Here is a 23,604-nt window from a genome sequence, read left to right as displayed (position 1 = left end):
TTGGTCTGGGAGGGGTGTTGGACCTCTGCAGGGAGACTGCCTCTTCCACACATAGAGCAAGGGTCTTTCTCTGTAACGTGTTAGCAAGGGAAATGTTTTCTACCCTGGCTGTGGCTGATTTCTAAATAGGAATCAATTGAAGAAATGTTACCAGCAAACCAAAAATCCTTTCAGGATAACCATGTGTTCATTTAATAAGAACCATGTCAAACACTACATACAACACAAAAACAAACACTTTCGGGGCCACGCAGGGTCCCTTCATCAGGCTTAACATTGAAATTTCTAAATAGAGCACACATAAGACTTTGCACATCTGTTGTGATGCACCTGGATTGTATTTAGCTCATATAAACTGACATTTCAGTTGGGCATTAAAGGCTGAAAGATCATGTCTACATGTCTCACCACTTTTTACAGTCTATGGTAAGCTGCAGCCTTACTTTAAAATGAAATTGACCTCTATGTCATATATATTATCTTACCATAAATGCAGCATGTACCAGTCCGTGGATACTCTCTATAACACTGATATAGACAGCGATGTCCCATTTGACATGTTCTTGTAACACATTCATAATGCAGTGTGATTTTATAAACAATTTTATTTCCTCTGTTCTTCAGGATGGTAACACGGCTCTTCATATGGCTGCCGCTAATGGTCACGATGCAGTTATAAGAGTTCTGCTGGAGAAATGGGAAGATAAAGATAAAGACTGCCTGAACTCGGTATCTACCTGGTACACCACACTGTCCAATTACTGGCCAGGGGGAGAGAGATGACCTAGCTGTGTTGGTTAGCCTGCTACCTCAATGTAAAGTTAACACTAAAACCATAAAATTAAGGATTTTGTTTGTTTGTTTACAGTTTCATATTCTTGTCTACTTAAAGAACAACGGGTAAAATTATTCTTACCCCTTGCTGTGGGACTACCCCACACACTGCAAGGGTTAAGTGCTCCTTTTTCTCTGAGATTAAATATAAAAAAGATCCTAGAAGCTGGCCGGCTATGACAGCGAGCCCTCCAGCCTGTCTCCTCCTCTGCTGCAGCAATGATATGTCCCTCAATGTCCTCACGTTCTATACACTGTGTATAGAACATGATGACTCAGGGACCTTAGACTGCTGCAGCGAAGGAAGCTCCAGGGACCGGTCTAAGGACAACCAAACTCTTGCAACTAAGTTCTTTACCACCTAGACCCCGTTTCTATTGACCGAACTAGATCCAGAGCAGCTTAAAGAGGTGATGTCCTTATTTCAGGTCACGAAATAGTATCTCGCCTCTAAGGCCGCTGGCTCTTTGGGTGCCTTAGATGTCCTTCAGCATTCCAACATAGGATTCATGCTACTAATACTGCTACGACTCCACTTGTCACTCTCCTTGTCACTATATTTCACTCGTCACCCCGCCTACTTCCCCCGCTAAAAGCCCCGTGAATTGATTGTGAAGGTATTCAATATTGTTCTCCACTATTGACCTCCTTGCTGGTAATCCCGAGTGTGGCTCGGGGTTAATTTTCAGTACCATAAGCCACACTCGGGATTACAGCGTAGCGTTACTTACCTTGTCCACGAGCCCTGCTGTGTCCTCCGGCCAATGCCAGCATCCGTCTTCCAGGTTCCGTCCCTTGCGAGCGTCCACGTCGCAAGGGGGCGGAACCGGCGGGAATTTTAAAAGTGAAAAAAACGGGGAAAAAAAAACAACGATCAAAAAATAGAACAAAAAAATGAAATGATCAGACCGCCAGGGAGGTTAATGTTACTTATGTATGATTACATTTACCTTACTGTTGATTGATCTGTTTGTCCAGAAAACTTTCAATAAAGCTTACATGCTAAAAAAAAACAAAAAAAACTATACAGAATCTCAAAGCACTTCAGTCAACAATGTAAAAAACCTATAAGTAAAAAGGGTTGTGTGGCCCGTCTAAAATCCATACCAGATTTTTATGCCAGATAGGGGTCTGATATAGATTTTAAGGGGTTACCGCACACAATTAATCCATCTCTGAATCTATCCACCCTCCATGGATTAGCGCTAATTTGTTTCCATTGCAGTAACATGGCGACCTGCCTGCACCATGGAAAGTCAGGATGCTTTGAGGCATCCCTGAGGAAGCCAGAAGGAGCCAGAGGGAAACCTGCACCCTGGTTGAGAAGGGCTAATCTAGACAATGTTTTCTTGAACTCATTCATGAATGAGATCAACCCTCCATAGTATTCCATCCTATTCCATTTGTTGATCAGAGCTCTATGTATTTAGTATGGGAGGAAATGCTCTTTGTTTATGTCTCTGTGTGGCGTCTTATCAAAGGTTATAACTGTCTTGGTTTTTTTTTCTACACATTATGGTATCTGTCTTTTTCGTTTAGCACCTTATTGTAGTCTTGAAACTTAGGTTGGCCATTGGCTGGAGTTTTTTTGCTGTCATATTCAGGCAGCCCTCCTGTTGGTCACTGAGGTTTTAAAATGGCCTCATGACCTGCTTAACAAAACGTGAGGTGGATTTGGGTTGGGTTTGAACTTTCGGGCCCATTCACAATAGGCTGCCTTTTAATTTGGCTCTAAATACTAATTTACCTTGGTGACTGGCTTATAGGCTGCATTGTGGTTTCATGACATTAAAGTGCATTCCTGTGTGACCTTCTGTCCTCTTTTACTGTTCTCTAGAATGGGGCCACACCATTTTACCTGGCAGTGGAAGGAGGGCACGAATCTTGTGCCAATCAGTTACTGGAGCATGGAAGCAACATCAACACTATAACCTATGTAGGTATTTTATAGCAGCAGGTCCTTAGAGCCCTAAAAAAACAAACATTGAGCCAGGTAAACTATTGTCGGTACACCAAATATTTGGCACACAGAAACCTTTTTTGGATGGGTTTGAAAAGAAACCTATGACTATTGCACCGACTGTAAAAGAAACTATCAAGTGCGACTTATCACAAAAAGTCTCACAATTTGCACCAAACAAATAATGGTTCAGAAAATTAGTCCGTCAATATTTGGTGCAATGAAGGTGTTGATGGTGCAAGACAGTGCAGAGGGGATGATGGTGCAAGACAGTTACACATTCTATGTGCCAAATGAACAATATGCACTGCTAAATAATAGTATACTTGACATGTGATACACCAAAAGAAAATGACCACCTAACTAACTTAACCACCTTTTGAAATTACCCCTGAAGTGCGCCCTGGACAGATAGTGGCTGATTTATAAATCTCAGCGTATAGCTGATTGAATGCCGTACACACAGCATTACCACCACTAGATAGAGCCAAAGAGCATAGGAAATTCTCATGTTCCTTGACTCCATTTAGTCTTGGTAATGCTGTGAAAAAGAAAGGACAAAACTCTTTTTTTTCACTTTAACTTTTTCAGATTTTTTGCTGTTTTTGTGCTTATTGGGAAGATTTACCTGAGTAACAGAGAGATGCTGAATTATCTCTGATGCACAGAGATTTAGTAAAGTAGGGAAAGGTTAACACAACTGTCAGGTATTTATTGTACTCCCTCTCCCTCTCAATTCTTGTGCTGGTGTCACTGGGATCCCCCTGGATCTACCCAACAGGAACACATACTACAATAAAAACAGTGGGTCTATCTCTTACTTACTATCCAAAACTAAAAATATATTAAAACATGGCTGCAGTTTGGCTTTACACTCCCCTAAAACAACCCCAAAAGCTAAACCCAAAACTAACTTGACCTTTAAACTAGGGATGCACCGATACTTTTCGAGTACCAGTGCCAATACTTGGCACTTGGCATTTTCACAAGAACTACCAGGGTCGCAGAAGTTGCAGCTGGGACCGGGCTCTGGCGCTCCACCACTGTCCTGAAATCATTAGTCTGTATTGTTTTAGAAAAACTGTCACATGACAATAAACAAAAATGTATCAGTACTTGTACTTGTAAGTACTTGGGCTTACTTTACTTGGGGTACTTTAATCAGTACTTGTACTTGCAAAACTGGTATTGGTGCATCCCTTTATTTATATTTATAAAAACAAAATCATACATTAAAACAGAGATGTACAAATCCCATGAGCTCCATGTGCTCCTTAGAAATGACAGCTGCCTCCTAACTTTTGAATATTTCCCTAGTCTAGTCTTGGAGCTTGAAAAGTATCTGTACTTGTACTTGTACCAAATATGGTACTTGGTATCGGTGCATCCCTACTTTAAACTAATCCCTAGGACTAATTATCTATTATTCAGCATAATAACCACATTTTTCCCCAGGAGCCTCGGTACACCAAATGAATACAGGTCCAATGTTGAATCCACTAGATCCCAGATACATTGATCTATGACTGCGAATGTTTTTTTTTTCTTGTGTGAATTATATTTTTATTCTTCCATATGAAAATCACGTAACCAGTTCTGAACATGGATTTAAACAACAAAACCTAGTTGTGCACATGATTCTCAACCATGATCTTTAATGTGGCATTGCAAATAGTGCTTTTTAAAATATTTCTCATTTTCAGGATGACTACACAGCATTGCACATAGCAGCAGAAAAGGGTCACACATCCCTGGTCACTTTTCTTATTAGGAACAACATTGATATGACTCCAAAACCTAATGTAAGTAATGTAAACATAGGCTCATCCCTATACCAGAGATGTTTTATTGCATTTAATTATACATGGTCGGGTGATTATATAAAACTGGAGCTCAGTGTTGTAAATGTTATCAGCTACGGCACAGTTGGGGATCCCCATAATGGCCTTGGGCCCTGCTGTAGTAATGATGTTATTACCAGTGAAGTGACAATGTCATCTATGCTGAAGCAATAATAATATGGTAAACTCAATGGTGTGCTACTGAAAAAAACAGCTTCTCTATAGGCATCGCTGATGATTCCTAATACACTTTGTGCCCCCCCTTCCTTTCCCAATCCTCGCAGTGTCAGGGGTCAGAGTGGCTCTATCATTTAAAAAATATTCTTGTGTTAGAAGCTGTAAGCAGGGCCGGATTTACTCTCTCTGCTGCCTCAAGGCCAGGTTCCTCAATGTGCCCCCCTACCAGCCAAACCCCCTCCCCCCCCCATCCCCAATGGAGAATGGCAGACCTGCAGGCTGCATACAAGTGATCTCGGCAACATTGCTGTACATTTAGCTCTACTTGCCCAACGCAGAGCTAAATGTGGAAAGCAACTACCAGCCCGGCACCCGGAACTGCATGTCCTGGAAGTCTGGAGATAGGAATTCCACACCCCTGCTGCCCCTCTACTCCCTGCTGCCCCGAAGCCGAGCCTTGGTTGGCCTTGTGGGAAACCCGCCTTGGCTGTAAGACTAAAGTTGGCTGAGGCTGTCAACATCAGCATTGGGACACATAGCTATCCCAAGCCTCAGTATAGTTTATAATATAGTATTATATGAAGTATTATAAAAAAAAAATTAAATACAGATTGCATTATATAAAGATACAATGCAATGCAGTTTTTAGTGATTCATTGATCAGTTAGCTGTTTAGCTGGATGAAAAAAATGTCTTTGTTTCAAACCAACTAAATATTGTTTATGATTTTTTCAGTATAGAAAAGTAAAATAAAAATCTGATGCATAAATATTTTTTAAATATGCTCACTGTATTTGGCTCTGAGGATAACTGAGAATTATACGAGAATCACAGGAACTGTATTGCATTACACTAATGGCAGACTAATTGGCCTTAATCTGCACTTTCATTATAGTACAGGGCCCAGCAGCACTGTATAGGTAGTCCCATGCTTTTCATCTTTTATTTCTGAAAACATTTTACTCGCAGAGAAATCTTAACTTCAAATCAAGTAGCAACAGCTCAAAGTCTATATGCTCAGCAATATTTTTTCGATACCTCCTTGTAAGTCCCAATATATTTATTTCTCTATTTATTTGCAGGATAGGATCCCTCCGATCCATTTGGCTATCATGAATGATCATATTGAAATAGTGGATGTTTTTATGGAGGCTGGATATGATATTAACGCCATTAATGGGGTATGTAGAATGTTGATTTAAAAAAAGAAAAAATCACTACAACTTAAGAAGTGTATTTGAATCCCCCAGGGGGGACAAAGAACATGTAGCATTTGGTCCCAGTCCGAGCTGTGCTGCGGTCGCTGAAAAGCATGGTCAGACAGATTACCCGATCGCCCCAGGCTGCTGGCAAGAAAACAAATAAACAGTTACGTGTAAGTTGACATCGCTCGTCTCTTCCGCTGCATGTGCCACTGCAGATGAGTACTGTCATTCACCACAGTAGGTGGAAAGGAGATCAGCTCCAGGCTCATATCTAAGCACCTTGTGAGCAAGCAAAAATAATATAAGGCAATGAGCAGAACTGGGACTTATGTAATTTTGACTGCCTGGAGACAGCAGAGTGGGTGACAACAGAGCTGGAGGCAGGCTCTCCACGTGAATATGAAACTGGATTGATGGACATAGAGCAGGGAAGAATGAATGGGTATATAAACACAGGGGTGGAGAGGTGTTGGCACTCAGATAAGGCTGTACATTGGAAGAAGGAGCAGACACTGATCTTGTTCTTGTAATGTTAATTATTCTTGAAGAAGAAGCATGGAGAGTTCAATTCTCGGATGCTGGTTAGTTTGATTGCCTGGACCAGCCATAGATTAAGGTTGGGTCCTGTTCGGCCTGCCCCCAGGCTAGGCAGAGGCCTGGGGGGTGGGCATTGGCTGAGTTGCGGAAGGAGAGGTTTCCTTGGAGGCTTCCAACCTGGAGAATGCCTGAAAGATGGAAGAACCAGGACCAGTGCGGGCTCTTGAAGTGCCTCGGATTTTGTGCACTTCAGAGCGGGGTCAGTGTTCTTTCATGAATTGTGGATATGTACTCCCTTAAGATAACATCCGGTGAGTCTGGAGCTAAGGAGGCCTGTGCACCTAGACCCTATACCCTCTCTCCCTAATTAGAAGCTAAATAAAATTGTTCAACTAGCATCCTACTACTGGAGTGGATCTCAATTTATGGGCAGCAAGATGAGGACAGTTAATGCTAAAGGGGGCAGTTGGAAATCAATCCCTAGACTGACTAGATATGGACCTGGTACATTCAGCAGCTCCTTCGGTGGTGAGCGCTACACTAGTCTTGGGGCTCGAACAGTATCTGTACTTGTACTGAGTACGGTACTTGGTATCGGTGCATCCCTACTAAAGACCTTTGCCTTTTGTGACACACCTTTTCACATCTTCCAACATCGGCTTTCTTTCTCAGCTTGGCATTCAGTCACATGTCATTTCAGAGCCACCAAAATAGTTGATGCTGTAAGACTTCCTTCTGGCAGAAGCTGTGACCACAAATCTAAACAGGGAGTATGTAGATATATAATGGCCAGCAACTGCCACTGACTGTAAATCCCACTCTGATTGAGGACTGAATGGTTGAGTATCTCCAATCTCAATATCCCAACATATCACTAGTACTTGCCCAGGTGAAAAATGCCTCCCTGTCCCCAGCCTAGTTTTCCCCTGGTCTATATTCATCATGGCTTATCATTTCTTTTTCTTTATATTTATTTAAAGAGGCAACAGACTCCTTTGCATCTAGCAGCTGAACTGAAGAACACAGATTTAGTGGAGAGGCTTCTTATAGCTGGCTGTGATCTCAGGATTGAGGACAAGGTAATGCTCTGTACATTATTATTATACAGGATGTATATAGCGCCAACAGTTTTCACAGCGCTTTACAATATAAGGAAGACATTATTATCATAATACAATTCAAGACAAGATGGTGAGGAGGGTCCTGCCCCTGAGGGCTTACAATCTAAAAGGGAGGGGGATGTGATACATAAGGAGGTAGCTGTGTGGGGATGAATTGTTTGAGAATGTGATGGTTCAGTGGTTAGGTTGAGATGGGATAGGCTTTCCTGAAGAGATGAGTCTTCCAGAGGATGGGAGAGACTCTAGAGAAGTCCTGGAGGCGAGCATGGGAGGAGTTGACGAAGGAGCTGGAGAGCAGGAGGTCTTTGGAAGAGCAGAGGGGATGGTTAGGGTGATACTTTAAGACAAGTTTGGAGATATAGCCGGGGGCAGAGTTGTGGACGGCTTTGCAAGTGGTTGTTAATATTTTGAATTTTATCCTTTGGGCTATTGGAAGCCAGTGCAGGGCTCGGCAGAGGGGTGTTGCAGACACTGAGCGGTTGGTTAGGTGAATGAGTCTAGCAGCAGCATTCATGATAGACTGAAGGGGGGATATCCTGTGTAGTGGTAGGCCAATGAGGAGATTACACACGATTACCATAATCTCTGAGCCATTTATAGCCTTCTAATCAGGTCTCCTTCTTTATTTCTCTGGCTGCCATACAGAATCTTCCTGTGAGCAGCCCATTCTAACAAGTGTGCAGCTACACTGCAGGTCTGTGGCTAGCATGGACATGACAACCAGTGTGGTAGCTAGTAAAGAACCTCTTCTAATGAACAGCAGAATAGACAGAGCTCATTCATCATTGTGGGATTTCAGCATGTGCTTTAATGTGTTTGGTTGTTTATTTATTACAACGTAGGTAAACATTTTAGAAGTAGAATGGTCTTCATAGTTTCTTAATTAGTAATAACATCAAAAGTGTGGCACCGGGCATTTCTGTATGATTTTGTATTTTCACATATACAGCGCCAGTGCTAGACTACTTTGCACCCTAGGCAAGACCAGCTACTTGCAACCCCCTCCCGCGGCACAATCCCCAATCCCCCCGCGTGACTCCATTCTCCTGCCGGCTAGCTTCCGCAAGCGACAGGTGAATGTTAGCAGCCAGGAGAAATGGCCAGACTGCTATTGGCTATTTTAATTTGAAATAGCCAATAGCAGACTGGCTATCAAAAACCCCACCCACTGAGCAGAGGAGCGGACCTGAGAGAGAACATTATCTCTCAGCACCGCTCCTCTGCTCAGTGGGTGGGTGCAATAGCCTGGCATTTGCAAATGAAATAGATTGAAGTGAGGATGAGTGGACGAGGCTGCACCCTTGGCAGCAGTGCGCCCTAGCGGCTGCCTAGTTTGCCTAGTGGCAGCACCGGCCCTGCACGTATAGTACTGCAGTCAAATAGCAAAATGTTGAATTTTTGAACTGCATCTCACATGTTTATACATGTGAACAAATTTGTAGAGAATGGAAAGAGACATTTCAGCAAACTGCAGACAAAGTGCTCTTGTATAACCACAGCCTTGTGATGACCACACAGTAGGGAGTTTTTGGCAATCAGACACCCATGACTTACTTTGTTTCCCAGTCTTATGTAACCAAACAATGGAAATTGTAGTGGAAATCCACAAAACTCACTGGATTGCAATATTTTTTGCAAACTCCATCCCAATTTTTTTAATTTTGTTTTAGATAGAATAAGAAAGGGCTACAGTCTCGGTCAGGCTTTTTTTGCTCTGTCCCTGTTGTCCTGTATGTCATGACAGGAAGCAATGGCAACTTTCTCCAGTGGGGACACACAAAAAACAAACACACATTTTTAGCAGAGTGAGTAAGGGTTACAATGTCTAAGAATGATTTTATTTTTATGTTTGGACCTTTCTGCCCTGTTGACGTTCACACTTCCATTTCTCATACCTGCACCGCAGGGATAGGAACTGTGGAAAAATCGCACTAATAGTGACACCGACAAAAATACAAACCTAACAGAATTAACCCATTCCATCCCATTCTATCTAAAACTGGAGCTAGGCTTTAATGTGAGGGCGGCAGATTACTGTGGTGGTTAACATGTGGAAATAAGAGGAATTGCACAGCAGTACCTATCAAGTCATATATTGTAGGTAGCACTCGCAGAAGTCATATTTAAAGGGAACATGTGTCCAGGCGATAAAAAAATATTTATATATTCTGCAGAAGTGGTAAAATTACTTTAAAGTAAGCCCTCATTCAACTCTGTAGCTAAAGGCATTGTGGAGAAATACATCTTCATGACAGAGGCACAGCTCTAGTCCTCTTTATTTTCTATGGCAACAGGAAATTGACAACCTGCCAGCCTTCTAATATAATCACACAAATGGTGTTTTTAGGTCCGATTGTCCTGAGGATGTCACCCCATTGAAATCAATCGGGCCGTGCGGCAATTACTGCCTGCATTGTGTAGGACTGCGCGATCCCGAATCGCGTAGGTCTGCACCGGGCCTGATACAGTTATAAAGTAAATGAAACTTGACTTTGGAGTTCATGTTGTCATCTTTAAAGATGCATTACTTCATAGTGCATGCAGCTAGAGAGGTCAGTGATGGTTTGTTTTAAAGCTCCTATGCTACATAGTTACATAGTTACATAGTATTTGAGGTTGAATAAAGACATTAGTCCATCAAGTCCAACCTATTAGGATCTCATTCTAGGAGTACCCGTACCCCTGTATATTACGGTCCCTTAAGAAATCGTCCAAAAGTCTCTTGAACAATTCCACATTATTTGCTGAAATCACCGCCTGCGGCAGTGGGTTCCAGACCCTAACCGATCTTACTGTGAAGAACCCCCTTCGCCCCTTGTGCTGGAATTTTTTTTCCACCAATTTTAGGTGATGGCCTCTAGTTTTTGTAATGGAGTTAATTTTAAACAGTTTATCGCTAATGTTGCTACCACCATTGAACATTTTGTACATGGAAATCATATCCCCCCTTAATCTCCTCACCTCTAATGTGAACATGTTTAAATTTAGTAGCCTCGTCTCGTAGCTCTGGTCCTCCATACCCCTAATTAGTTTGGTTGCCCTCCGCTGGACTTTTTCCAACTCAAGGACATCTTTTCTTAGTACTGGTGACCAGAACTGGACCGCGTACTCCAGATGAGGTCGAACCAATGATCTATAAAGTGGCAAAATTATAGACTTGTCCCTGCAATACATCCCCTTTTTAATACAGGACAAGACCCTGCTAGCTTTGTTTACAGCAGCCTGGCACTGCAAACTACCTTTCAGTTTGTGGTCTACAATGACCCCCAAATCCTTCTCCATTTCTGACTTCCCCAGCGGCATACCCATAATTGTATAACCCATTTGTTTATTTTTAATTCCAAAGTGCATTACTTTGCATTTATCGACATTAAACCTCATCTGCCACATTAATGCCCACTCCCCTATTTTATCCAGGTCCTCCTGTAATGTTATAATGTCTAAGTCCGTGTCTATTACCCTCCCAATTTTGGTGTCATCCGCAAACACGGAAATATCGCTGTTAACACCCTAACACTGCTTGTGTAAAATGCATTTACAATGAATGTGACTGTCCATAGTCTGGGCACAGGTGCACTCTAGGTGTATACATGTCCCTCTAACTGGAGGCCACTGTATTACCATTTTCCAACATTTGCAGTTCCAGTAACTCCTCTCGTTTTTTTATGTTAGATGTACCTTATTGGTAGAATAGTAGGGGTAGAAGTCTATTAAGCCTATAATATGATATAGGCTTGGCAGACTAATTAATAATTTCACATCAAAAGATGTTTTGTTGTTGTTGTGACATGTCAGAATTCATTGGTTCTTTATGACCACATTTTATTTTTACTTTGGCAGCAAGGTAAAACGGCACTAGGAGTAGCGGAAAGAAGCAATCACACCCTGATCGCTGATATGATTATTAAAGCAGAAAGATACAACACATGCAAAAAGGTAAGAAGCAATAATACTGTGAGAATTCTTTAGAACACAGTAGCATGCGCCTTGATGGTACACACAAAAAACATCCACTTTATAGATGATGCTTTGCAGCTATGATGCACAGATAAGTCCAATTCATTTATGTTCCTTTTATACATTGATCTGTTTATGCAAAGAAAACAGAAAAACCAACGCCTTCTCCTAGTGTAATAACATTACAGTATTAGTAATAAGATCAAACACAGAGCAGCTAACTACTCACATATCCAATGGAATGTCCAACACTGAACAGCCTGGATCTTCTAAAAAGCCAATCTGATGATGATGGACCACCACAGAATGTCAAGAATCTGAAGCAGCTAATGCGTTTTGGGGGCAATCCTCCCTTCCTCAGAGCTCTGAGAGAGCAGAGCATTTAAGTAATCCTTACAGTTCTTTTGACAAAACCCCACTTCTCTGGCCTGTGACTGGGCAGTGAATGCACATGAGCACTGCAGTACAACTGATTGCCCGCTTGTGCTCTCTCTCCCTCCCCTAGTCTGAGCTCTCTTGTGCATGGATTGTAATAGGCTGATACCAAGTCTAATTTGTATTTACACTGCTTGTTTAAATATGATTTTATATTTAAAAATATAAATGTAATGTTCCATTAATGAATATATAGCTGCAGCAATTTGTGTCTATATACCCATCTAAAGTTTTATTAAATTCAGAGACCTTATTTTTCAAAGTTTCTGAATTAACAACCTTCATATTGCTCAACCAGTCATATTCACACTTGCATTGGAAAATACTATGTGGAAGATGAAAATGTGAAACAAATGAATTGTTTGGGGCAATACAGACAGTTCCTATGCTAGTCAGGGGGATTATTCTTCCATACAGTTCTTGTGATAAGCTGTCCTCTCCTGTATGAACAATACTACCATTTCCTAGTATTGGCGGGAGGGTGAGACGTCCAGTATGCCGATCACAGAACATTTTTGATACATTTATTAACATGATGAATTTAGATTTTTTTTCCTCTTATGCATCTTTTTTTTGCTCTGTATCACTAGCAGGGGCTTATAGAAGATATTAGCTGTGAGGAATTTATGACATTCAAACAAGACCACTCATTACAGACCAGCCATGTCCGTTCAGCTCTTTGGAGTTTGGCGTATGAGCAGCTAAAGCCTGATGAATGGAAGACTCTAGCGATACTGTGGATGTTCACCGAGCCACAAATTAAAGCCATTGAAACACAATGGACAGGTAAAGCTTGACCCTGTCACCAGGGTGGACGGTGCACCATGAAAGATACTCAGAGGAACCGAGCTAGATTAAACTGGTGAAGATTGTCAGTAATATTTCAAAATAATGTTATGTATGTTTATCATTAATATGGAAACATAACATTAAATTGGCCTAGGTGTAAACTCAACTCCATGTACTATTGAGCAAAGTCAAGTGCACAGATGAATAAAACCAAACTCCAGCTAAAACGTTCCTTTTATCTTCAGACAGAATGAAGGGATGAGAACCTCTTCCAGATTTTTATTGTGGTCTCTGTCTCTGTTGGGGAAGATTTTCCCTCACTTCCTATGTACATAAAGCAATGAGAAATTTCTTTAGTGAGGATCACAGACTGCAATGGGATACTTTTTCGTTTAGCAAAATGGGGAATTAGCTATTAGTACTGTATGTGTTTTCCTGCCTTGGTAGCAACTACTCCCCAAAGGAGTCACAGACAGCAATAAAAACGTGACAGAAGTATTTACTTAGACATAAGTCTATCCAAGGCTAAAAAAAAAAAATGTGTCTGGAGTTTGGTTTTAGAGAGAAACGATAATGATCTCTGGTGAATTTTATTTTACTTTTTTATATTTAAAGGTTTTTTTTAACTGATATTTGATAACATTTTTATTATTTATGTACTTGCTATTTGATTAGTTTACAAATATTTAATACAGGATGAAACCATGTTCCTGGTTGTGCAGATATTCCTGGTTTTCTGTAGAAAGGACACAGCAATAGATCCTACTTTTGTGACCTGTCTCTTTCAAATTGATGTATGAGTTTGGAAGGGTTAGAACTAGGGATGCACCGATACCGGTTTTTCAATATTGAGTACAAATACCAATGTTTATCTTTCGGTACTCACTGATACTTTGGCGGGCATGGAGCAGGCTTCCTGGCCAACCAAGAAGCCAGACGGCAGGTTATTACCTGCCGCCTGGCTTCCCGATTGGCCGGGAAGCCAGCTCCATACTGTTTGGTTGGCTCGTTGCTGATTGGCCGGGTAGCCAGCTTCCCAGCCAATCAGCTGGAAAGCCGGCTCCATGTTCCTTCGTGGCTATGCCAGTTAGAGGAAATCTCCCTCTGACCTGAAGTTCGGGTATCGGAGCATTTGGGCGAGTACGAGTACTCACCCAAATACTCAGTATCGGCACAGATACCGATACTAGTATCGGTGCATCATTAGTTAGAACATTTGACTATGTTTTAATTTCAGTCTGTGCTTCCCTATCTCAGTGAAACATCTTTTCTCACTTAGACAGGAAGTGAGGAAAAATCTCCCCAATGGGGGTCACAGGCAGAAATTAAAATCTAGCAGAAATTTTAAACCTTTCCCACACTAACCAAAATAAAGAAGAAAAAAAAAACATTCATAAAAAAAACCAACCAAAACAGATCTTCTTGACCACCAGGCAGAAATGTAATGTTATCTTCTTCCTCAGGTAAAGCAAGTTACAAGGAGCATGGCCATAGGATGTTACTCATCTGGTTACATGGGATTTTGCTAAGAAAAGAAAATCCAATTAAGGCTTTATATGAAGAACTTGTTCGAATGGGACATCAACAGATGGCTGGTAAATACATTGATTCCCATATGCCTACTATATTTAGCTAGAGATAGTGTAACATCTTTAAAGTAGACCTATTCTTTAAAAACAAAAAATGGACCAGTCAATGAAGGGTGAGCATGCTGGACAATTAAGTGCAGCACCACTAACTTGAGGGTTGCACGCGCACTCCGCTCTGTTCTTGCTTTTTCAGTGTGAGTAGCTGCTTCTTGTATTGCTATTTGCAAGGGAAGTTAGCAATCATTCACACCTACCAAGTGGTGCAATTATGCATTCCTGTGGCAAGAACTTGCAATTTCCTGCAGTGGGAATCCCTAATCTGCCAATTACAAGCAGCCGCTGCTACCCGTTCGAATTAAGGATCAGGTGACAGCGGCTGCATTTGAAAGCAGCAGAATGCTGACACACCGCATGTAATTGTATGTGATACGATAACATGTAGTTAGGAATCAATCACTATCCCTGGACACAATGATCATCTACATCAATCACCAGGGAGGAACTAACAGTCTTGTCATGGCAAAAGACGAACATAGGACTCTAGTCTGGGGAGAACTTTACGTTCTGTCTTTGTCCACCAGTCACGTTCCAGACATGGACAACTGGCAGGTAGACCTCAGCCATCAATGCCTGGACCTAGGAAAAGACAGATTTGTCTTCAGATGCAGAGATCTTCTAATGGACTCCACGTAATTACTACATCCTGATCTATGCCTCTTCCCTTCCGATACTCCTTCTTCGACTACTCCAGAGGATCCAAATGGAGGGCATTCTCGTGAAAAAGCAAAAAAAAACACTCCTAGACTCACTGGACAAAGGCCCAGGGACTCAAGTGGTTGTCTTATGTAATGGTCATCTCTCCATGGTATGTGATTTGTTAATTAAAATGTAAAGCTTGCCCCAACTTATCCTAGGAGAATTACTGCACAGTCTGCAGAAGTCTAGCAGGGTTATTCACAGAAGGGTGAAGAGTTTGGAGAAGTGAACAATCTAGGACAACATAGCTGAACTGGAAAGTGAGCAGAATTGGAGAATTTTTCCAAATCAGCTTTGTTGTCCTAGATTGTTCCCTTCTCCTGCCTTCTCCAAACTCTTCACCCTTTAGTGAATAACCCTGTAAATTTCTTCTAAAATGAATTCAAGGAAATCTCTAAATACCCCTTTCCTTACCTCTAGAGATCAGCCCCTGAAAACCTTTTAGTTTTATTAGTTCGGGTTCTGCTGGAAGCTGCTTGCATTGGTATTGAACAGAAAAAAAAAAAAAAGCCAAAACAAATTCCGTTTTAAGGAAAAGGTTTTTGTAAGGGCTGCTGGGTCATCTGCTTCCTCTTATCTACATACATCAGGGGTTAACAAATGTATGGAGTTATCAGTCTGTGGTCACCAAGCTGGCCACTGATCTACTTTATAGGTCATCTCTTTATTTATGTTTCCTCTGGCAACTTACACTTCTGTTACTAACATTATTTAACAATGGAAATGTAAAGAATGTTTATTTCATAATTTTTTACAGAAACCTTTAGAGCACAGTGCAGCGATGGTGTACAGACTAAGAAGTGTATTATTTCATGATCATGGACAATGAGCAACATGAACAGATTCAACCAGGAACCATGTACTGCTCCATGCTGGGAATATACCATGTCAACATCATTGGTATTGCTGGAAAGATTACTCAGGTGGAATATCATAATGTCCGACTGTCTCCCACCTTGACTGCCTTCAGGCGTTCCCTAAAGACTCATCTCTTCAGGGAAGCCTATCCCACCTCAACCTAACCACTCAACCATCACATTCGTAAAAAAAAATTAATCCTCACACAGCTACCTGCTCATGTATCGCTTCCCCCTCCCTTTTAGATTGTAAGCCCTCAGGGGCAGGACCCTCCATACCATCTTGTCTTGAATTGTAATGTCTTCCTTACATTGTAAAGCGCTGCGCAAACTGTTGGCGCTATATAAATCCTGTATAATAATAATGTCCTTGCACTGAACTACTACTACCTAGTGTAAGAAGGAGAACCGATGGGTACAAGATATGGGCTCTGTGCATCAGTTCAGTGGTTTAAGTATAGTCTCCAGTAGGCACTAAGAATTTAATCTGTACATTGTAATGGACCTGATCCAATCCAGATTTGCATATATGATTGATTTCATAGGAAACCTATGTAATCTTATTCATACAAATCTAATTTAAAGCTCAATGCCAGCCCCTTTTCTATTTTTGTATAGAGCGAGGGAAAATTTAAATTTCTCTCAGGTTTTATGTCTATCTGCCAAGCAGAAAAACGTTTTGCCTGGAATTGGACAGTATGCAATCTGTAGATGGACCTCTGACGTCAACTCTATATGATCTTAAACTTGTGAAATGTGTTTCCTGTATGAGTGCCTGATCACAAGAACAGGATGTGTTGCCCATACCGATTTCTCTCTTGCATTCTTCTAGAGCCTACAATATTGTTATGGGGAAGACTGAGCGGGTCGCTTTACTTGACATTGCGTACAGATTTTAATGTATATATTGTACAAATCAGCACCTTCAAATAGTCTATAAGCTACTTCTCCATGTATCTTTTTTTATTCTGTTGTAAAATAACTTCTCATTTTTAATACACTGCTGCTTTTCCAACTCTAGTGTTTTATAAGCATTTTATAATAAATGTATGTAAATGACACAGCGCCCTTCAAAAGAAATACAGTTGTAGAAATGATCAGTGTACGGTAATTCAGTAGTTTTGTAGTTATGTATACAGGGCTATAAAAACACACCGGAATTGTCTCCTACAGAGACTGTGCTGAAATACAACACTCACAGTAGTCATCATGGGGTACTCTGGGTCATGTCATGTAATGAAAACCGCATTCACCCTTTCGTCTCAATTCACAAAGCCAGCACACCAGGATAGGGATCCCCATCTTGACAGTATTGAGATGAGAAAAATTACAGTCACGTGGCCAAAATAAAGATCCTTATTCTTGTGCTAAAGCTTTGTGAATTGAAGCTTTTGTGTTGTCAACATGTGATTTTGTATGGTTTTAATGCACTTCAGGTGTGCTTACTACCTTCCCATTTTTAGGGGTCCCCAAAATACAGTGCGGTGTTTGCTGTAGTTTTCCTGCCTCCAACTACCATATATTGCCAGAACCCAAAACAATATGGGAACATAGTAAAACATATTTTCATTTGCCCATATTTTAAGCAGACGGTGCTTTTTTTTTGAGACTACAACATGGATGTATAATAGTATGCATTTTTTCTACAGACACCAAGATGAGGATCATGTGCCTGTATAGACTGTAAATTAACCTGTCCTGTAATGGAACCTGTCCCCGTGGAAGTAGTAAAGGCATTTCATATCACAAAAAAACGTTTCTTTATTTAAGGAACTTGTCAAAGCTTTTATCCTTTGCTGACTTGTGAATAAAGGAAGGTCTTCTTACAGTGATAGTGAGCGGCCTTTCCCTTTTGTTCCATGGATATTCTGGTGGCTGTGGACATGCCAGACCTGCACCTTTATCATGGCTGGTGTATGCAGACTGACCTGGAGCGGTGTTAGCACATAATCACATTTTAATGGTCCTTACTTATTCTTTAAAGACATATGGCTTTCTGACAACACAAAACATAATAAAAATATTCTTTATTATAAAACAATAAAATACAAAGAGTGACATATAAAAACAGTATTGAAATGTCTGTGTTTAAGATGAAATGCAGCCACTTGTCTCCATGCTCTGTTTAAGTTAAAGGGAACCTGTTCTCTGTTAGCACTGAGCCTCCTGTCCAGCGTGGAAGCTTTCCACATCCTAGAAGGGGCGCCAGCTTCAGGGCACACCATATCCAAGCGGCATTACATACAGCGATGAACCCACCTCAGAAATATCAATGATTCCAGAGGCTGGGCAAAACCACCTCCCACGGTGCAACAAGGTTGGAGCCTTAACTGTATTTTGACACTTCCCTTTAACAGGTCTATTTAGTTTGGCAAACAGAGCACTTTGAACACACATAAAAATACATTGGTGATAATTATACAACAAATTTAAGGCACTCTTCATCACTGCAAGCAGAAAGACAGGTATAAAAATATATAAAACAGAGGTGTAGGTAGAACCAATCACACCTGACCTCATGTGGGGATATGATAGCCACACTGTCGGATGGGTTCCGAGACTTTCCTCTCTCTCACCAATCTGTGGCCGAAGGAGATCATTCGACGACTTTTATGGAATGGACACTGTTGTAAACTTGGGTTGCTCGTGTACTGTGCCCAGTTCCTCTGCCACTCATGGAGCTGGAACTCTGCAACGCTGAGCGGGGGTATTTTGCTGCCGTGGCCTGAGCGATTGTTTGCTTTAAAAAGACACAAATACATTCTTAGAAAATGACCCATTAAAGTCATCAGGGTATCAAGGTGGGTCAAACAAAATGACAGTTTAAACTCCCAGGACACTTATACAAGCACAAAAATCCATGGTCATAACATGGTCACAATAAATGTATTAGCACCAATATACCATTATATTGTCCCCATCAAATATTTGTAATACAAAAAAAACTTTTACTTTATAGGATACAAAAAAGTCAATCAAAAGTACTAAAACCCTGATGTGGTCCCATATCTGATATGTATTATTAGTATGCTGTTAGAACTGCGTGTGCACACAAATCACAGCGCAAATATATGCCAAACATATATAATGACCACCATCTCAAAAATGAATGACCAGAAACTGCTTCAGATCAAATCTTATCCAGCATCATTAATTCTCTCGTCATCCACAGAGTTCTCAAGAATAAAATGATTCTTGGGAAAAAACAACAGGTAAATAATTGAAAAAGATTTCTAAACAAGGAGACTGTCGATGAATCTAAAGCAATCACTTCAAACACTTTCAAAGTGCGCTAAATATTTCAGAGTGTTAGGAGCTTCTCTCTGATCAGAGAGCCGAGCAGCAGAACATCTATTCTGGATCTAGCACTGTGGCTTGACTGTAGCGTCTTAGTGTACACAGGATAAAATCAGCTCCTGCACCCAAGTGATTAGACAATGGAAAGTAGAAGTGATTGTGAATGTGCTTCGGCTTGACAGCAGGGGGATCAAATAAGTGTACTGCAGATTTAGGATATTCACATCAAAACTAGTAAAGGGTAATTGGATGTGTTCATTGAATAATGGTCAACAGAATGGTATGCCAAGGCTTGCAGAGCCATTATCGTCACTGAAAAGCTATGAGAAGTCCTACATACATAACAGCGTATTGTATACTTGTGTGGCTAAGATGTGACTGAGCCAATGAAGTGTGTGTGTGTGTGTGTGTGTGTAAGCCAATTAAAGAACAAACTGTAATTGCCATCCCCTCACAACATACCAAGGCAATATATACACTATAACAAAGATACATATTAATTTAATTAGGATTCATGGGAGGGAAAATACTACTAGAGACTAAACTGCTCATGACTATAGCTGACCATAGACAGCTACAATATATGTGCATCCGTACATGTATATTATGTCACTGTGACCCCATAGCACCCTCTCTGTGACTAATCACAAATGACAACATCTGTCACCAGAATGGATTGCTGTCCTGTTGGAAGTCCTATTGTCCATGTGACCGTGTATCCTTATTAGGTTGTTTTTGCACACAAAACTAACAGCTATGGCCACAGCTTGCTGAATCTTTGTCCGGCTTCATACCGGCTGATAAGAATTATTCCCTATATGGCCAACCCAAGACTTTGACTACAAATTCTCTGTATTTCAATGTAAAGTAGTTACAGATCAGATTACCTGAGTAACTGGATGATGTTTCTCAACCACAATGGAGCTCATTGGTGGGGAAACGCCCATAGAGGTGATGTTAGCGCCAGTCTTACTGATCTTCTGTGCTAGATCTGAGCGCGCAGTCACCCGGGCTGTTATAGTCCTTCCAGCCTTCTGCTGTGCGGATGTTACAACTCTTGTCATTGGCTGAAATACAAAAAGATAAAATGTCACGTTTACATGCCAGGTCAGGATGGCTACTCTGCAGTCTCTACTATAACACATTAAATAACTAGTTATAATAAAACATCAGAAACGAAGACCGAATTATAGCTTTTTTTTTTTTATTTATTGTACACATATTCATAATGAATCAGGAGAAGTCTAAAATCTGCTATTTAGTCCACATTTGTATAGTAAGTGCTGTATAATGATGTGTCCATAAAGGTTCTTGTTAAAGCCCAAGGCAACCCCACAGGTTACATTACTATGTGAATGAAAATAAAACACAATCATAATTTGTTGGGTAGAATTCTCTCTGTACTGTGTACATAAACATTGCAGATCTACATACAACATATCGTTCCATGTGTGTCACTGTAAGTAAGGTTAGAAGAAGTACAGTGGGAGGTGTGCTGTCTGGCAAAACCAAACGCCTAGTTTTTAAACTCTAAAAAGAAAAGAAGGACTGAATTGCTACACAGCAGGGGTAACCAGCTACCAACACCTCTAATGTTATTTCAATGATAGTGACCGGAGTTCAGATTTCATTTTTCCAGTTTTGGTAAAATGCCTACTAGTATCCAAAATCCCCAAAGAAGGGAATGCCCAGAGTTGCACACAAGGCAACTTTTCTAAAACCTAGAAAACACTTTACCTCATTTAAAAATATAGTTTGGGGCATGCCCTGTGCAGATAAAGTCACTGCTAAGGGCAGAATCCTTCAGGACTGTAAACCAAGGATGCACCGATACCAATATCAGTATTGATACCGAGTATTAGGGTGAGTATCGTGAGGGAACATGGAGCCGGCTCCCTGGCCAATCAGGAAACTGGGCGGCGGGTCATGACCCACCTCCCCGATTGGCTAGGAAGCCGCTTCACTTGTTACTAGGTAGCCTGGCTTCCTGACCAATCAGGAAACCGAGTGGCACATCATGACCCGCCGCCCGGCTTCCAGATTGGTCAGGAAGCCAGGCTGCCCAGCAACAAGTGAAGCTGCCTTGCTAGGCAATCAGGAAGCCAGGCAGCACATTATGACCCGCCGGCCAACTTCCTGATTGGTCAGGAAGCCAGGCTACCTCGGAACGCGAAGCCGGAGCAGTTCTTTCGATAAAACAGGCTTTCCAGGCAATCAGGAAGCTTCCTGATAAACAGGACCCACGGTACCCCGGGATGCCGGTATCAGTATTATAGAGCACCAGAAAATATCGGTACTTGTACTCGATACCACAAAAAACAGTATCGGTGCATCCCTACTATAAACAGGAAGTTATAATCTGATTTTAATACATATAAAAGATATCTGATGCAGAAGATTAAAAGTTGAAGCGAATCATTACCAGCTTCTGTGTGGATAATGTACCGGATCCAGACGTAGTGGCAGAAATTACAACTGGAGTACTGTCATCATCCTTAGACTGGGAAATACTTGATGGACCAAAGTGAGGTCTAAACTAAATGGAAAAACAGCAATTAATTACAATATAAACAAATTACAAATGAAATAATTTCATTGCATCTATTTTTTTGGGGTGAAAGTGGAGACAATATACAGTTCACAGCTCAAATTGATGTTTCAGTTATAGATGAACATTGGTTCGTTAAACTACCCACTGGCATGTCACAACGCATCCTGTCTGCCATGTGCAGCAATAATCATTTGTTTGGTAGGATAAATCAGGCATATAAGATCTCCATGGTGAGGGGCCACAACAGGATATGCACTGACTGGCAGCAAAGGGTTAACTAGGGTCCCCCTCACTGTTTCAGCAGTCTTCAGGAAGCTGATGTGCTCTCTGTGCATGAGGACACCACTTCCCCCTCCTGCATGTGCCCAGGATTGTGCAGATGTAGTAATATGACCATCGTGCTTGTTCTCTCTGAGTTTCAATATGGCCCATGTATGTGCAACTGTACATGCACCAGCTAAGCACCCCACAGCCGGGAGGGTGGGGTGGCTTCACTCTTTAGGGACGTGGTCACACTGGAGCGAATACACCACTGCCATGGACCTTTATAGCATCCTGCGCTTAACCCAACATGCTACACCACGTAACAAGCTGGGCGTCAACGCATAATTCAGTGCCTGAAATGACATCACAGGCTGGTCCTGCATCTTCCATCCAGCACAGTCTGGGTATGGCCTCTGGAGCTTTTTTCATTGGGCACTGATTTAGAAGCTGTGCAGTTGCCCCCACAGCAGAGGAAAACTGGAGTGAAGAATTGTAGCAACAAGATAAGCAACTACATACATATACCTCAGTAAAGTGGAGACATCCATCACCTAAGGACACTAGCAAAAAAACAGAGGATTCTTGAGAGTGGGAGGGCTTATATAAGGGTCCTCATAGCTCTAGCCAGTGTCCAGTCACCTGATTATACCTGCATATTACCCAGTTATCTCTGAATCTGCCTCTGTCCTGCACAGTACAATCAAGAAACTTGACTTTTCTGTGCTTTTATCTGCAATGTTTTAAGTTTGTAACAAGGTATTTTTAAATAGGTATATTAAAAAGGTAAAAGAGAAGCCCAAGATAATTCTCAAAGAGGGGTTAAAGTTGGAATGTCTGCTGCTTTTAGAAGCACTCCAGTCAATGTTAAACATAATGTAGATAATCACACCAAACATGCAGTATGTAGGTCAGAAGTTGTTTAATTCCTAAGGTAATGTACATAGTTACATACCTTTTCAAGTGAGCCTGGTGAGAACAAGCCTGACGAGGACTCCCAGTGAAAACATACTAGAGCAGCAGAGTTTGTGAAGTCTCTGCTGACATAGCAATGATTTCTAGAAGCTTCTAGACTTGCTTCAGTGTAGATAATAGTGGCTGCAGTATTGTTTGGCGAGAGCATGTACTGTTCCCCGGCCCAAGTTCAGCTACCATCATTACATTATGGTAACTATTAAGAGGGTTATTCACAAAAGGGTGAAGAGTTTGGAGAAGCCAGGAGAAGTGAACCATCTAGGACAGTGCTCCCCAACCTTTTTATCGCCGCGGACCGGTCAACGTTTGATAATTTTACCGTGGCCCGCTGAGGGGGGACGTTGATTGTTTATATTTTAGATTGTATTGATTTAATAATTTTAATTTAATTGTATTTAAACATGCCTTAAAAATAAAATACAGTTACACCAAAAAATGAAAGCGTTGGAATCCTTCACCTAT

At 41.3% G+C, this 23,604-nt stretch overlaps 2 protein-coding genes across 2 annotated transcripts in view; one reads left to right on the top strand and one right to left on the bottom strand.

The window, feature by feature from the left end:
- Positions 1 to 18,311, top strand: part of ANKDD1B (ankyrin repeat and death domain containing 1B) — a 45,333-nt gene extending 27,022 nt beyond the window's left edge. The window contains exons 7-16 of the mRNA XM_018567833.1: positions 625 to 729; positions 2,672 to 2,770; positions 4,498 to 4,596; positions 5,895 to 5,993; positions 7,535 to 7,633; positions 11,516 to 11,611; positions 12,661 to 12,853; positions 14,320 to 14,451; positions 15,959 to 16,003; positions 18,214 to 18,311. Of these exons, the coding sequence (XP_018423335.1) occupies positions 625 to 729; positions 2,672 to 2,770; positions 4,498 to 4,596; positions 5,895 to 5,993; positions 7,535 to 7,633; positions 11,516 to 11,611; positions 12,661 to 12,853; positions 14,320 to 14,451; positions 15,959 to 16,003; positions 18,214 to 18,311 (1,065 nt within the window). The remainder of the gene's footprint in view (positions 1 to 624; positions 730 to 2,671; positions 2,771 to 4,497; positions 4,597 to 5,894; positions 5,994 to 7,534; positions 7,634 to 11,515; positions 11,612 to 12,660; positions 12,854 to 14,319; positions 14,452 to 15,958; positions 16,004 to 18,213) is intronic.
- A 145-nt stretch (positions 18,312 to 18,456) lies between these two features.
- The window catches only part of POC5 (POC5 centriolar protein), a gene marked incomplete at its 5' end in the record, with an annotated part of 31,569 nt that continues 26,421 nt past the window's right edge, over positions 18,457 to 23,604 (bottom strand). The window contains 3 exons of the mRNA XM_018567832.1: positions 18,457 to 18,798; positions 20,243 to 20,422; positions 21,778 to 21,891. Of these exons, the coding sequence (XP_018423334.1) occupies positions 18,655 to 18,798; positions 20,243 to 20,422; positions 21,778 to 21,891 (438 nt within the window). The remainder of the gene's footprint in view (positions 18,799 to 20,242; positions 20,423 to 21,777; positions 21,892 to 23,604) is intronic.

This window comes from Nanorana parkeri, unplaced genomic scaffold (assembly GCF_000935625.1).
Source record: "Nanorana parkeri isolate BGI_ZX_2015 unplaced genomic scaffold, ASM93562v1 scaffold1101, whole genome shotgun sequence".
Lineage (NCBI taxonomy): Eukaryota > Metazoa > Chordata > Amphibia > Anura > Dicroglossidae > Nanorana > Nanorana parkeri.
Note: the sequence above shows the minus strand (reverse complement) of the source record. Positions and strands in the feature narration are given on the sequence as shown.